Below are 14,916 nucleotides of genomic sequence, written 5' to 3' on the forward strand. Positions count from 1 at the left end.
AAAATTCAGTCTCTTTGGTCATGGTTTATAATGCCAAAACATCAAATGGATCAAAGAAAACTCTCTGAACTTTAAGCAGACTCACAATAAGCTTTCAACAGGACTTTTTGGAACAATTTCAAATGTTGAGCCGCCTTCTGAAGACCCCCAGCTTTCAATTTCATTTGAATTTTCAGCTATGTGGAACTTTCATCGCTCCGCCTTCTTACTCCCTCTATCCCATCCAAACAGATAATACAGCCGCAATAATTGGTTTGATCAGTCAACCAAAGAGCCTCAGACAGACTCCATATGAATAATCTACAATACATAAATGAAAAATGAAAATGGCTTATTGTCACGAGTAGGCTTCAATGAAGTTACTGTGAAAAGCCCCTAGTCGCCACATTCCGGCGCCTGTCCGGGGAGGCTGGTACGGGAATCGAACCGCGCTGCTGGCCTGCTTTCAAAGCCAGCGATTTAGCCCAGTGAGCTAAACCAGCCATTCTGGCAGTTCTACCATTTATGATTGCTGTTAAGGAGAGATTTACAATGGCCACTTAGCAATAAAAGCACCATTTCATAAAATGGAAAATATAGTAGAGTTACAGTAAATAAGTTAACTGTTTATATAGGAGTCAAAATTAGTTTCTGGTTTTTGTACAAAGCAATTAAAACCATTGCTTTTATCCGCACAATTTACCATTTATAGCATCGGCAACCCATCCATTTGTGCACCTCCTCTAAAGGACTCTGGAGCCTTTAGTGAAAGTGAAACACACTAAATATGTACAAAAGGACCGATGCCAGCTTAACTCTTTCAGTAATACACCTATTCCAATGGTCAGTAGTGTTCTACCAAGTCAGAGGTCATGGGATCAATTTATTTTAGTTCATCCATTGGAGGTGATCATTGGAGAGACCAGCATTTATTGCCCATCCCCAATTGCTCTAGAGAAGGTGGTGGAGAGTCAACTTTGTGATCCGTTGTAGTCCGTGTGGTGTAGGTACACCAGAGTGCTGTTAGAGAGGGAGTTCCTGGACATCAGCAAGTCCGTGTGGTGTAGGTACACCCACAGTGCTGTTAGAGAGAGGCTTCCAGGATTGTTATTGGACATTAGTCAGTCTGGGTGCTGTTAGGGTGGGTGGAGTTCCAGGATCTTAACCCAGATGAGAAGGAAAGCAAAAACACAAAAATTCAATGATGAGTCTCAGAGTCTCCGGACCGTCCATGAAAATGCAGAGTCCCACAATGGAGTTTTTCAGATTCTCTCCATCACTCTACCATCCAACTGTTGCTTAAATAACTTGTGGCTTTTGATGTCCAGGGCCTGCACTCAACTTGTCTGGTCACCATTTTATTGGAAGTGGTACATCCTTTTCCCTGTGGTTAAGTTTGATCTATCACTGACTCACTTGTCTGCCCACTTATCATTTTGAGAGATCTTTCACTGCCTCTTCAGGCTCAACTGTGAACCTCCCCCTTCCCAGTTTGGTACACAGTCTGACATTTGGCCAGTACACACCATGCTTTTTTTTTATAAATTTAGAGTACCCAATTATTTTTTCCAATTAAGGGGCAATTTAGCATGGCCAATTCACCTAACCTGCACATCTTTGGGTTGTGGGGGCGAAACCCACGCAGACACGGCACACCATGCTTTTTAATCCAAATGGAGAAAATAAAATCAGGAGAATGGCCAATCCTTGGGGTATCCCAACGAATACTTGCCCTCCATCAAGACACAACTCCTCCAGAAAGTAGACCTGCTCCCTAACCTTCAGCCATGTTGAGGTTTAACCTTGGGAATTCCCCACCACCTACAAGCTTAGCAACAGCCTTTGGGCAAATGTTCCCCAGAACACACATTTAATGTGAATTTAGGTTAATGCCCAGCTGTCAGGGAGCAAGTCCCACACATCACAACAATGGAACCAATGCATTAGCCACACAGTCTTTTTAAAATAATTAGCCACCAGAGCTGTAGTGAAGTCTCTCATTTCATATTTGTGTGTCCAATAAGAATTCAATTTTGGGCTCTTTTAATCTTTGCAATAATCTGTAGATACTCGGACTAGAATTCTTTGGCCCTGGTTGGAATGAGGGGACATGGAGCGGAAATCCTTCCTGGTACAACACTTTCTCAAATGGATGATAAACCAACAGTATCATACACCTGCATCTCGGACAGCTTTCAACGCTGCATTTCAAGACTTGCTTTGAATAGCCGAAAGTGCATTGCAGATACTGTTACTGCTGTTACACTGAGAAGATTATCAAGTTTCTCAGCTAAGCGCCAATTGCGGGGTTTCATATAACCATTGTTTCTTGGTGTCAGTTCAGCTCAGCACGCTAAGATTGTGGGCTCGAGCTCCACTAAAAACGTAAACCTATAATCAAAGCTCAGTCCTGAAGGAGTGTTGGATTTCTTGACGTGCCGCTCTCTAGATGGGATTTCAGACAGAGGCATTAATCAGCCTGCTTGAGTGGGTCGCAGATCAGATGGCACCATCTGAAGAGTAGCAGAGTGCTGGTATTGCTCAAATTATCCCTCAAAATTAACACTGCACAGAAGACAAAACAGCCATTCACTGAGCGCTAATTTGGCTACTGCATTTGCCTCCACAAAAACAGTGAATGTACCTCAGCCATCCACTGAACGCAAAACCACTGATCGTGACAGCACAAGGACATGCAAGGGCCATATCAACACAAGTTCTTTCATTCCATTCGTTGCTGGAATGATTGCAATTTTAATAATTATTAAACCTTTTAAATTAACAATGCCACACCGTTACTTTAAAAAAAAGCACTTTCAGCACAGACATGAAGGATTGAACAGGCTCCCCCTACACTCTTTGTTCTAATAATAATAATCTTTATTGTCACAAGTAGGCTTACATTAACACTGCAATGAAGTTACTGTGAAAAGCCCCTAGTCGCCACACTCCGGCGCCTGTTCGGGTACACTAAGGGAGAATTCAGAATGTCCAATTCACCCAACAAGCACGTCTTTGGACTGTGGGAGGAAACCGGAGCACCCGGAGGAAACCCACGCAGACACGGGGCGAACGTGCAGACCTCCGCACAGACAGTGACCCAAATAGGGAAGCGAACCTTCTATGATTGTAGATAACACAGAAAGTCTCTGTACTGCACTTTTACCATAATAGAGCACCATGTACTGCAGGTACACAACTGCTGTTCAACAGGGTCAAGGTGGCCCTCTACAGGAACAAGGTGCGGTTTGGGGTGTTGTACCCAGCTCGTCTGTGGGGACATTTGAGGACACTGGACTTGGTTGGGTTCATCTGCATAACAGACAGGAGGAAGTGTTGGACTCAGGGAAATTGTTTTCATGTGGGGTGTTTTATTTTTACTACCCACTCTGTACAGTTAATGGTATGTGTAGAGTTTTGTACCTTTTTCACCTCCCGAGTGTTGGGGTACTGTGGTTCGTGATCTAAAATGTGGGGGCTTGGTTTTTGGCAACACGGGCACATAGGGATAAGGAGGAACGGTTGAAGAGGCAGGAGATTGGTGGAGGCCATTTTGGTCTTTGCGAGCGGATAGATCCTGGGACCGGGGTCTCCTGGCTTTCATCGGCCACGCTGCACTGTGGCAAGATGCTTTCCCGGCACAACGTGGACGAAGGATCGCGCCTAGAGTGTTTCCGGCCTTGGGTGTTGTGTGGAATTTGTACTTTCTCCCAGTGTCTGCGTTGGTTTCCTCCCACAGTCCAAAGATGTGAAGGTTAGGTGGATTGGCCATGCTAAATTGTCCCTTTAGTGTTCAGGGATGTGCAGGTTAGCTTACAGGTAATAGGGTGGAGTGAATCGGTGTAGGCTGCGTGGGCCGAATGGCCTCCCTCTGCACTGTAGGGATTTTATGATCAGCAGAGGGGTTCTTTTCAAGATGGTGACTGTTCATGGCCTTCTTTAAAAAGGAATGGAGGCAGGGTTTGGCATGGCTGCTTTTCCCTTAGTGTACCCGAACAGGCGCCGGAGTGTGGCGACTAGGGGCTTTTCACAGTAACTTCATTGCAGTGTTAATGTAAGCCTACTTGTGACAATAAAGATTATTATTATTAGAACAAACATTTGGGGGGGGGTACTGTGTTTTGTACAACATCTGGAAATGCTCTGAATAATATAGATCTTCGCTACTTCTGGACCCTATTCCTTTCGCAATAAATGCCAAACTTCCATGAGTGTGAACAGTTTCTCCCCATCGACGCTGTCCAGGTTCCTCCCGATTTTGGATAGCTCATCAAATCTCCTCATATTTTCTTTGAGAAAAGGCTCAGCTCCATTAACGGCTGATCATGTTACTAAGACATTTTGAACAGCGAATCCCTATCTAGGTCAGAAGAAGCCAATAGGAAATAGTGACATTTTAAAGATGCTACGTCCTCACTGATATTTGTTCAGATAGGACTTGTAGCTGTTTTAAGAGTGATATTTGAATCAAAGCAGATCCAAACATGCCAAATCCACAACTGCTACCATCTAGAAGGACAAGGGCAACAGATACACACAAGGCATCCTGACTGGGAATTATAAATCGCTGGATCCAAACCCTGGAACTTCTGAACAGCACTATGGGTCTACCTACACCTCATGGACTGCAGACAGAACTGCCAACCTTTCCCAACAGAAATCAGCATTCCAGATAACAAAAATCGGTATTTTGGCAGTAAAATCCAGATTTTCCATTTCAAAGGAAAAATGCCCACCAATCTGAAGTGTAGCTTTACCAGACACCTTTATTGCACACATCTAAAACACAAATGGAAAAAGCAAATCCAATGCTTCATACATGTACATCATCATGAGTGGGTCTTTTCAAATTAAGTTTCAAACATTCAGTAAATTGAAGAATGAAAATTGTGAACAAAACATTCGCCTTTTTACATGAAGTTCAAAATTGTCCTGAACGCTTGATTAACTTTTTAAAAAAATAATAAATTTAGCGTACCCAATTATTTTTTTTCCCAATTAAGGGGCAATTTAGTGTGGCCTGCACATCTTTGGGTTGTGGGGGCGAAACCCACGCAGACACGGGGAGAATGTGCAAACTCCACATAGACAGTGACCCAGAGCCGGGATCGAACCTGGGTCTTCGGCGCCTAATGTTTGATTAACTTAATTGAATTCTTTTGAGAAACTGCAGATAGATAAAAGGAATCCAGTGCATTTCTTTCTTTCGAAAAATATTTTCATGAGGTACCACTAACAGATTTGAGATTCAAATTCGGGCTTATGATAGTAAAGAAAGAAAAGAATGACTACACAAAGTAGAAAGCAGAAGGTATGTTCATTCAGCTTTTTCTTTCATGCTCCCAGCAAAAAGCACAGTTTCCACAAGTAAAACAAGGATTTAGGAACTGAATCCTGCTGAGACTTAATAATGTGCAATGTATTAATAGCTGCACTCCATCAACATAGAAAGAGGGAAGTAGAGTTAAAATTTCAGATCAATGACCTTTCAACAATTCTGAAATGTTAACTCTGCTTCTCTCCCTGTTGATGCTGCCGGACCAGAGTACTTCCAGCACTTTCTTTTCTTTAAATACATAGCAGTGCTCTGCAGAGTCAGTGACAGAGCTGGTGTTAAGGGGGCGGCAGGGTGGTGCAGTGGTTAGCACTGCTGAGGACCCAGGTTCGTGTGGAGTTTGCACATTCTCCCCATGTTTGCGCAACTCAAAGATGTGCAGGGTAGGTGGATTGGCCACACTAAATTGCCCCTTATTTGGAAAAAATAATTGGGTACTCTAAATTTTAAAAACGAGCTAGCGTTGAGTCTACTTACTGTAGTCCACCCTCTGGACTACGGGGGGGGGGGGTTCCACATTGCAATTTCGGGAGTATAAAGTTCGGAAAATCCTTGCTAGTTGACAATTTTTAAAAATAAATAAATAAATTTAGAGTACCCAATTCATTTTTTCCAATTAAGGGGCAATTTAGCGTGGCCAATCCACCTACCCTGCACATTTTTGGGTTGTGGGGGCGAAACCCACGCAGACACGAGGAGAATGTGCAAACTCCACACGGACAGTGACCCAGGGCCGGGATCGAACCTGGGACCTCAGCGCCATGAGACAACAGTGCTAACCCACTGCGCCACCGTGCTGCCATCCTAGTTGGCAATTGTGTGCAGTGGTTCAAGAAGGCAGCTCAGCGTCACCTTCAAGGGCAATTATGGATTAGCAATAAATGTTGGCCCAGCCAGCAAAGCTCACAGCGCCAAGAATGAACAAAAATAAGTGCAACATGACGACCGTACTGGACACAAGAATTATGTGGACAAAAAGACTTCGGAAAATACAGTGGGGGAGGTGAACAATATTTGGGAGGCCAACAAGAAACTGTGACTGAAGTATCATCATTTACGTCACCCCTGAACAGTCCACTTACACTGATCACTACTCTACCCCCGCACTCTGGGAATTGGGGTGTGGTACAAAGAAAGGACGTTGGGGAGACAATATTTTCTGTAGAATAACAAAAAACCAGCAAACAAAGTGCCGCATGACAGCACGCACCTTAGTAATTGATGTAAAGACTTTTTCTAGAATGGCGTTGGGCTGTGCTCTGCGAGGTCCATTTGCTTGAATTCGAAGGCTCAGGGCACATGGTTTGGCAATAAACCTGTTCAAAAAAAAGAACACACTTCAGTTTCACGCCAAGCTATTTGAATTGGTAGACACGGTTTGAAACTCCCGGTTTGAAACTCCCAAGGTGCAGTATCGCCCTTGCCAATTAGTCACCGGTTTCCAGATTTAAAAACAGGCCGAGTGGCACAAATCATCAAGCAGTTACAGCACAGAAAGGCAGCCATTCAGCCCATCGTCTGTGCTGGTTCTCTGTAAAAGCAATTCAGTTGGTGCCCTTCACCCACCCTTTTCCACATACCCCTCAAATTTCCCTGTACAGGTGCTTGCCCAATTCCCTTTTGAAACTCTATCAAACTCTGAAACAACACATTCCAGATGCTAACCATTTGCTCATGTTGCCATTGCTTCTTTTATCAAATCGACTTAAGTGGGTCGGTGCAGACTCGATGGGCCGAATGGCCTCCTCTGCACTGTATGTTCTATGTACATCCGCATCCCTTGGCTCTCAAGCCTTCCACCAATGGACGCAATTTTCACAATCCACTCCGTCAAGTGTTACGATCCCAGCTGATGTTATAACTGGACGGGACGATGCCAGAACAGAACCGTGGTTCAAAAGACCGTAACTTTTTAATAAAACGTGGAGGAACAGAATCACAGGACCACCAATTAGTTTTAACAAGGGGAAAAAACATTAAACATGAAAGTTGGATTAATATACAATATTCCTTTACTCACCCCCTTCAGCCTAACAAATACACACAGATTTAAAGATTAACATGGATTACAAAGTACATCTTAAACTACAATGGTCTCATTGACACAAAAGTGCCTTTTAAGCACACAAGATGACTGTGGTCAAATACATGCACTCCGTTCAGAACCCAAGTTAGTGTCTGTGGATTTCTCCTCAGATCCGGCCCCCCCAGCTGATAATTATACAAGTGTTTCAAAACTCCAATCCCAAAAATCACACTTTTAAATCTTTGCTCCTAATAACGCTCAGTGGTTTACATTCTGAAATCCAGACAAGGTTTCCAAATGACATCTTCAAACAAAGTTTCAGCTCCACTTCTAACAGCGAATACAGTGTACATCAACCTTTTTAGGATTTCTTGGTCTTAGGCTGCTGTGCAAACTGCTCACAATTGCTTTAACTCTAGATTTTCAGACTGTATTAAAATTACATCAAATGTTTCATCTCCTTCTGAAGTCTGGTGTCCCATTTTAAAGCTAGTTACTGCAATGGTCTCTAACTCAAAACACTTTGTTTGCTCTTCCTTGAATTCATCTGATACGTGAGTTTGAGTAGGGTGATCATTGCTCGGCACAACATCGAGGGCCGAAGGGCCTGTTCTGTGCTGTACTGTTCTAATTCTAATTCTAATACCTTGGTCTCTGTTCTCTTAACTTCAGCTGTCTGAAAATGTTCTTTCTGTCCCAATTCCCTGGTTATCTGGACTGTAACTTGTACTTTAGGAACCCTGCCTTTTTGCAGCTGCCATTTCTTCTGGCAGAATTGAGAGATGTTCACTCAGGAGGTCCCATTTCCAACGGCCCACAAACTTAGCAAAAACGAAATCTTAAAAGATTCTCTATCTTACAAGGCCCCAGTTGCTAAGCAACCTCCACGTGCTTGTGCCTTTTATTCATTCTTCATGTCATAACCCTCTCTAAGCACAATAGAAACAGTTGGAACTTAACTAGTAATAATCTTTATTAGTGTCACAAGTAGGCTTACATTAACACTGCAGAAAATCCCCTAGTCGCCACATTCCGGCACCTGTTCGGGTAAACGGAGGGAGAATTCAGAATGTCCATTCACCTAACAAGCACTGCTTTCGGGATTTGAGAGAGGAAACCCACGCAGACATGGGGAGAATGTGCAGATTCCCTCACATGCAAACACCTTTCGCTGGCATGAATCTAACTATAGGTTTTTCTTTCCAGGTATAGAAACATTAAATTAAACCCACTTAAACTATACCTTATTTCTAAACTTTACCAATACAATGAACACCTCTATCAAATCTCCTCACAGCCTTCCCCAAGGAGAACATCCCCAGCTTCTCCAATCGTTCAGTGCATCTCAAGTCCTTCATTGCTGGAATGCTTCTTGCAAATTGTACCTGCATACTCGCAAATCCTTCTCATTCTTCCCTCCCTTACCGAGGGGAATTCCACTGCTATATCTAGTTGGCATCAGCAAACAATTGGAATTAAAGTTGGAAGTTTCTGTATGGCTCAGCTACATGTTGGCTCAACCTCTCTCGATCTCTCCCTGCAAGAGGCATTTATAAACCCTCTTCTTTGACCAAACCTTTGGTTCACCTGTTCAAATAAATGGCCTTGTATGGCTCAAGAGTCAGATTTTGTTTGGCAAAGCTCCTCGGGATGTTTTACGACATTAAAACGGTGCTATATAAAATGCAGGCTGTCATTTACCAATTGAAGCTCGGAAGTTGTGAAACTAAAAAGATTTGCATATAATAGTTTGAAAATCCCTTATCGGAAATGCTTGGAGCCAAACGTGTATCGGATTTCGGAATGTTTTGGTTTCGTACATTGCTCGGCACAACATCGAGGGCCTGTTCTGTGCTGTACTGTTCTATGTTCTAGGTTTAGGGTTTCAGAATAAACTGCACAGGTCCGCCGTGCATTGGGAACTGAGCATGCACAGATCATTGGCAACTGCGCATGCATGGTGCGCTTGAAAAAAAAAAGCGGATTTCAGAATTTTTCAGTTTTTGGAATTTCGGATAAGGGATTCTCAACCTGGAAAACAAAACAAAACAGCACCATTGGCAAATACATAAACAAAGAAACCAGGCAACTCCATCTTACATTTGTGGCCCCCATTTCTGGTCTTGCCCGCAACTTTATTGCAACATCACAGACCCTATCCGTGTGCTGGCTCCTGTGTTTCCATTTTCTGAAGGAGCAAATGCAACGCAAACTCCCTGGAATCCAAATATGCCCAACATAAATGCAACATCCAAAAGTTGTTGTGCTGGCTTTAATAAAATATTTGTGGTCAACAGGACATTCGGGGCTATGTATAAAAGGACACAGCATAGTATGAGACTGAGTCTCTAGTCCAGAGATATAAGTGGGAGAATAAGATTGGCAATCACTCGCTTCAAACTGGACAAACATCAAGCATGAAGGTAAAAGCACTTTTAAAGGAAACTCACCAAGGCTCCTTTGACTGCATCTTTCAAACTCTATCGCCTAGAAGGGCAAGAGCGGCAGATGCACAGGAACACCCTCACCTGCAAATTCTCCTCAAACCACACAGCATCCGGACTTGGAAATATATCGCTGTTCCTTCACTCTGGCTAGGTCAAAATGCTGGAACGCCACCCCCCCCCCCCCCCACAGCACTGTGGATGTACCTAGACCACAGGAACTACAGCGATTCAAGGCAGAAGTTCACCACCACCATCGCAATTAAAGATAGATAACCAATACAAAAAGCTGCCCCAGCCAGTGATGCCCTAATCCGTGACACCCACATCCCATAAATGAATACATTTCCATGACAGGATGCAATATACAATCCATTCACCTATTCTCTCGGTGTTAAAAAGAAACCGGTGTGAAAGTGGTGCACACAGCTTGGAGGGCAATTAACTTTATTGCAATCTATTTCATACAAAATTATAGCTGATAAGCTTCCGCTGTTCACATACATTGAAATGTTACATAATATACTTGCCATGTAACAAAGGTTGCCCTGTGAGGAGAGATCAAGTAGAATACGCCTGTATTCTCTGGACTGCGAAGAAGTGATCTCATAGAGATGTATAAAATTAAGGCGGCTCGAGAAGGTAGATGTGGGGAGGCCTTGGCTGGAGAGTTTGGAACTAGGAGGTCGGTCTCAGGATAAAAGGGTCGGTCACTTAGGACAGAGATCAGAAAACATTTCTTCATCCCAGAAGGCGGTGAATCGCTGTAGTTCGCTACCCCTGAGGACTGTGGATACTCAGTTCATGAGTACGGTATATTCATAGATACATAAAACATACAGTGCAGAAGGAGGCCATTCGGCCCATCAAGTCTGCACCGACCCACTTAAGCCCTCACTTCCACCCTATCCCCATAACCCCTCCTAACCTTTTGGACACTAAAGACAATTGATCATGGCCAATCCACCTAACCTGCACATCTTTGGGCTGTGGGAGGAAACCAGAGCACCCGGAGGAAACCCACGCAGACAGGGGGAGAATATGCAGTCTCTGCACAGACAGTGACCCAGTGGGGAATCGAACCTGGGACCCTGGCGCTGTGAAGCCACAGTGCTAGTCACTTGTGCTACCCCTTCAAGATCAACATTGCTAAATTTTTGCATATCAAGGAAAACCAGAGCTCTGGGGATAGGGTGGGAAGGCACGTTGGAGGTAGAAAATCAGCAGAGCAGACACTAGGGACTGTATGGCCTATTCCTTCAGGTTATGTTTGCATTCTGAAGGGCGGCACAGTGGCAAGCACTGCTGTCTCACACCGACGAGGACCCGGGTTCGATCCCGGACCACTGTTCTTGTGGAGTTTGCACGTTCGCCCCCACGTCTGCGTGGGTCTCACCCCCACAACCCAAAAGGATGTGCAGGGTCGGTAAATTGGCCACACTAAATTGCCCCTTGGGAAAAAAAAACTCTCCAGCCAAGGCCTCCCCACATCTACCTTCTCGAGCCGCCTTAATTTTATACATCTCTATGAGATCACTTCTTCGCAGTCCAGAGAATACAGGCATATTCTACTTGATCTCTCCTCATAGGGCAACCTTTGTTACATGGCAAGTATATTATGTAACATTTCAATGTATGTGAACAGGGAAGCTTATAAGTATAAAAAAATTTATGCTTACAAAATGTTGATTTTCAGGGTGTTTTTTTAAAATTCATTCATAGAATGCGGGCATCACTGGCTAGGACAACATGTGCCATCCACCCCAACGAACAGGAGGTGCTGTAGGCCATTCGGCCCCTTGATAGTAACCTCTAATCTGCCACCCACTGACCCTCAATAACCTATCACTCCCTTGCTCATCAAAGAACATACCCGCCTTAAAAATATTCAGAGACGCTGCTTCCATCACCTTTTCAGGAAGAGAGAGTTCCAGAGACTCACTACCCTCGGGAGAGAAAAGAATTTCACCTCAAAATCGGGTGACCGTGCGTTCTAGATTCTCCCACAAGAGGTGGTGGGCGAGTCACCATCCTGAACCCGTCGCAGTCAGTGAGGTGAAGGTACACCCACAGTGCTGTTAGGGAGGGCATTCCTTGATTTTGACCCAGCGACAGTGAAGGAACGGCGATATATTTTCAAGTCAGGATAGTGTGTGGCTTGGAGTAGAACTTGCAGGTGGTGGTGTTCCAAAATACGAAAGATTGCCGATTGCAAACCAATTCAAAACTTGGGTGGATTGTGGTAAATTGCTTTTCGCCAATACAGAAGCAAGCGTAAGCATGGTCACTTCTTAGAACAGGGTCCTCCATGAGATTAAGCCCCAATTAAAACAACCTCCGCCACAAAGCCAATGGACGTACTGCAAATACCATCCACGTGGAGATCAGCTAATTCAGCATGGATGGGCACCACACCAGAATCCCCTCTGGTATTCATGGTCGAATTATAAACTTCGGGGGGGGGGGGGATAATATTTCTGTTGCGTCAGATAACATTTCTGACGCAACATCATTCACACTCACTTTGTATTCAAAACAGAGCAACGCTCTTGAAAGACCCCTCACCATGGCAACAGTGCTCTTTAGGGCACCCAAAAGGTCAGATTGGATTGAATTTGTTTATTGTCACGTGTACCGAGGTACAGCGAAAAGTATTTTTCTGCAAGCAGCTCAACAGATCATTCAGTACATGGAAGAAAAGGGAATTAAACAATTCAAGAAAATACATGAGAATACATAATAGGGCAACACAAGATATACAATGTACTACATAAGCATTGGCATCGGATGAAGCATACAGGGTGTAGTGTTAATGAGGTCAGTCAATAAGAGGGTCATTTAGGAGTCTGGTGACAGTGGGGAAGAAGTTGTTTTTGAGTCTGTTTGTGCGTGTTCTCAGACTTCTGTATCTCCTGCCCGATGGAAGAAGTTGGAAAAGTGAGTAAGCTGGGTGGGAGGGATCCTTGATTATGCTGCCTGCTTTCCCCCAGCAGCGGGAGGTGTAGATGGAATCAATGGATGGGAGGCAGGTTTGTGTGATGGACTGGGCGGTATTCACGACTCTCTGAAGTTCCTTGCGGTCCTGGGCCGAGCAGTGATGCAGCCCGATAGGATGCTTTCTATAGTGCATCTGTAAAAGTTGGTAAGGGTTAATGTGGACATGCCGAATTTCCTTAGTTTCCTGAGGAAGTATAGGTGCTGTTGTGCTTTCTTGGTGATAGCATCGACGTGGATGGACCAGGACAGATTTTTGGTGATGTGCACCCCTAGGAATTTGAAACTGCTCACCATCTCCACCTCGGCTCCGTTGATGCTGACAGGGGTGTGTACAGTACTTTGCTTCCTGAAGTCGATGACCAGCTCTTTAGTTTTGCTGGCATTGAGGGAGAGATTGTTGTCGTTACACCACCCACTAGGTTCTCTATCTCCCTCCTGTATTCGGACTTGTCGTTATTCGAGATCCGGCCCACTATGGTCGTATCGTCGGCAAACTTGTAGATGGAGTTGGAAACAAGTTTTGCCACGCAGTCGTGTGTGTACAGGGAGTAGAGTAGGGGGCTAAGTACGCAGCCTTGCGGGGCACTGGTATTGAGGACTATTGTGGAGGAGGTGTTGGTGTTCATTCTTATTGATGAACAATCATGCAGAGGTCTGAGCACAAGGACGGAGGCCTACCTTTAAAAAGGATAGGTATTCAAACATGAAAGCGGCTGCATTCTAACCAGGAACAGTACAAGAGAACCTCCTATTACAGAGCCTGAATGAAGCAAATAAAGCCCATTGCCTTCATCCACACTGCTTTCACGTCAAACAGCTCACAAAGAGATAGAAATTCAGGATGAATGATCGAAGCTACAACATTCAGCTGCATGGATTTGTCCAGAATTGAGTCACTTTAAACTCTCAGATTGACAAACTGCAGTTTACAGAGCAAGTGTGGGCTCTCTCAACGGTTAAGAATTGGGGAAAATTAAGATTAAAAAATGAAATTGGGATTAAAGAAAATAAAACAGGGAGATGCCGAGATGCAAATTAGCATATCAGTGAGAAAAGCAAGTGTTTACCTAGGTGAGTAGAGGAAAACAATGGGAGCGTATAGAGAAAAGGTAACTTCAAAGCACAAGAGATAATGAAATTGGCACAGAAATGCAAAAAAGGTGATTTCACAGGTTGGATGTTAGGAATTGGTTAAGAGACATTCCAATTACATCTCAAATTGAAGTATCCAATAATTGACACTGATATGTAAAGGGGTTGCAGGCATTTGTGTATAGTATCCAAATATCGCACATTTAACGATTGATTCCAGGCCAAGAAGTTTATCAGCAATTTAGTCCTAGTGTCTTTAATCATCAGCCACACCCAGCTGTTGAAGCAGTGTCCCGAAAACAGATTAAAGGCAGCCGGTTCAAATCAAAACTCCAACCGAGCAGATTTCACCTTCGTTGAAACCTGGCCACATTTGCACATGGCAAGTATTTGCTGGATTTAGCTCAGTTATTTGATATTGGATGTGGTTTGGGAACAAAGGGGTGTCTCCAAAAATTCAGGAAATGTAGGCAGTTGTAACAATGGGGTAATTTCCTGTAATACTCTGTCTGTGTGTGTGTGTCAATTTGGTTAGCACAATTGCTTCACAGCTCCAGGGTCCCAGGTTTGATTCCGGCTTGGGTCACTGTCTGTGCGGAGTCTGCACATCCTCCCCGTGTGTGCGTGGGTTTCCTCCGGGTGCTCCGGTTTCCTCCCACAGGCCAAAGATGTGCGGGTTAGGTGGATTGGCCAGGCTAAATTGCCCATAGTGTCCAAAATTGCCCTTCGTGTTGGGTGGGGTTACTGGGTTATGGGATAGGGTGGAGGTGTGGCCTTGGGTAGGGTGCCCTTTCCAAGAGCCGGTGCAGACTTGATGGGCCAAATGTACTGTAAATTCTATGAATGTGTTTAATGTAGTATATTCTAGTCCTTCTTGTAGTGTTTTTTTCTCTTAAGTCAATAAATATTCTTTATTGTTCATAGAACGACTGGACTATTCGTCCCTGGTTCACATATTTTTCCTCAGTATAACGAATTGAAAATATACACCACCAAGAATTGCCGTTCCAAGTTACCCTCCTGGGTTTTGGGATACGCTCGCA

General features: G+C 44.1%; 1 protein-coding gene across 2 annotated transcripts in view; it reads right to left on the reverse strand.

Moving 5' to 3' along the window:
• Positions 1-14,916, reverse strand: part of cers5 (ceramide synthase 5) — a 100,100-nt gene that overhangs the window by 65,959 nt on the left and 19,225 nt on the right. For both annotated transcript variants that reach the window (XM_038786604.1, XM_038786603.1), the window contains exon 2: positions 6,525-6,630. In XM_038786604.1, the coding sequence (XP_038642532.1) occupies positions 6,525-6,630 (106 nt within the window). The remainder of the gene's footprint in view (positions 1-6,524; positions 6,631-14,916) is intronic.

The sequence above is a fragment of the Scyliorhinus canicula genome, chromosome 28 (assembly GCF_902713615.1).
Source record: "Scyliorhinus canicula chromosome 28, sScyCan1.1, whole genome shotgun sequence".
Taxonomy (NCBI): domain Eukaryota; kingdom Metazoa; phylum Chordata; class Chondrichthyes; order Carcharhiniformes; family Scyliorhinidae; genus Scyliorhinus; species Scyliorhinus canicula.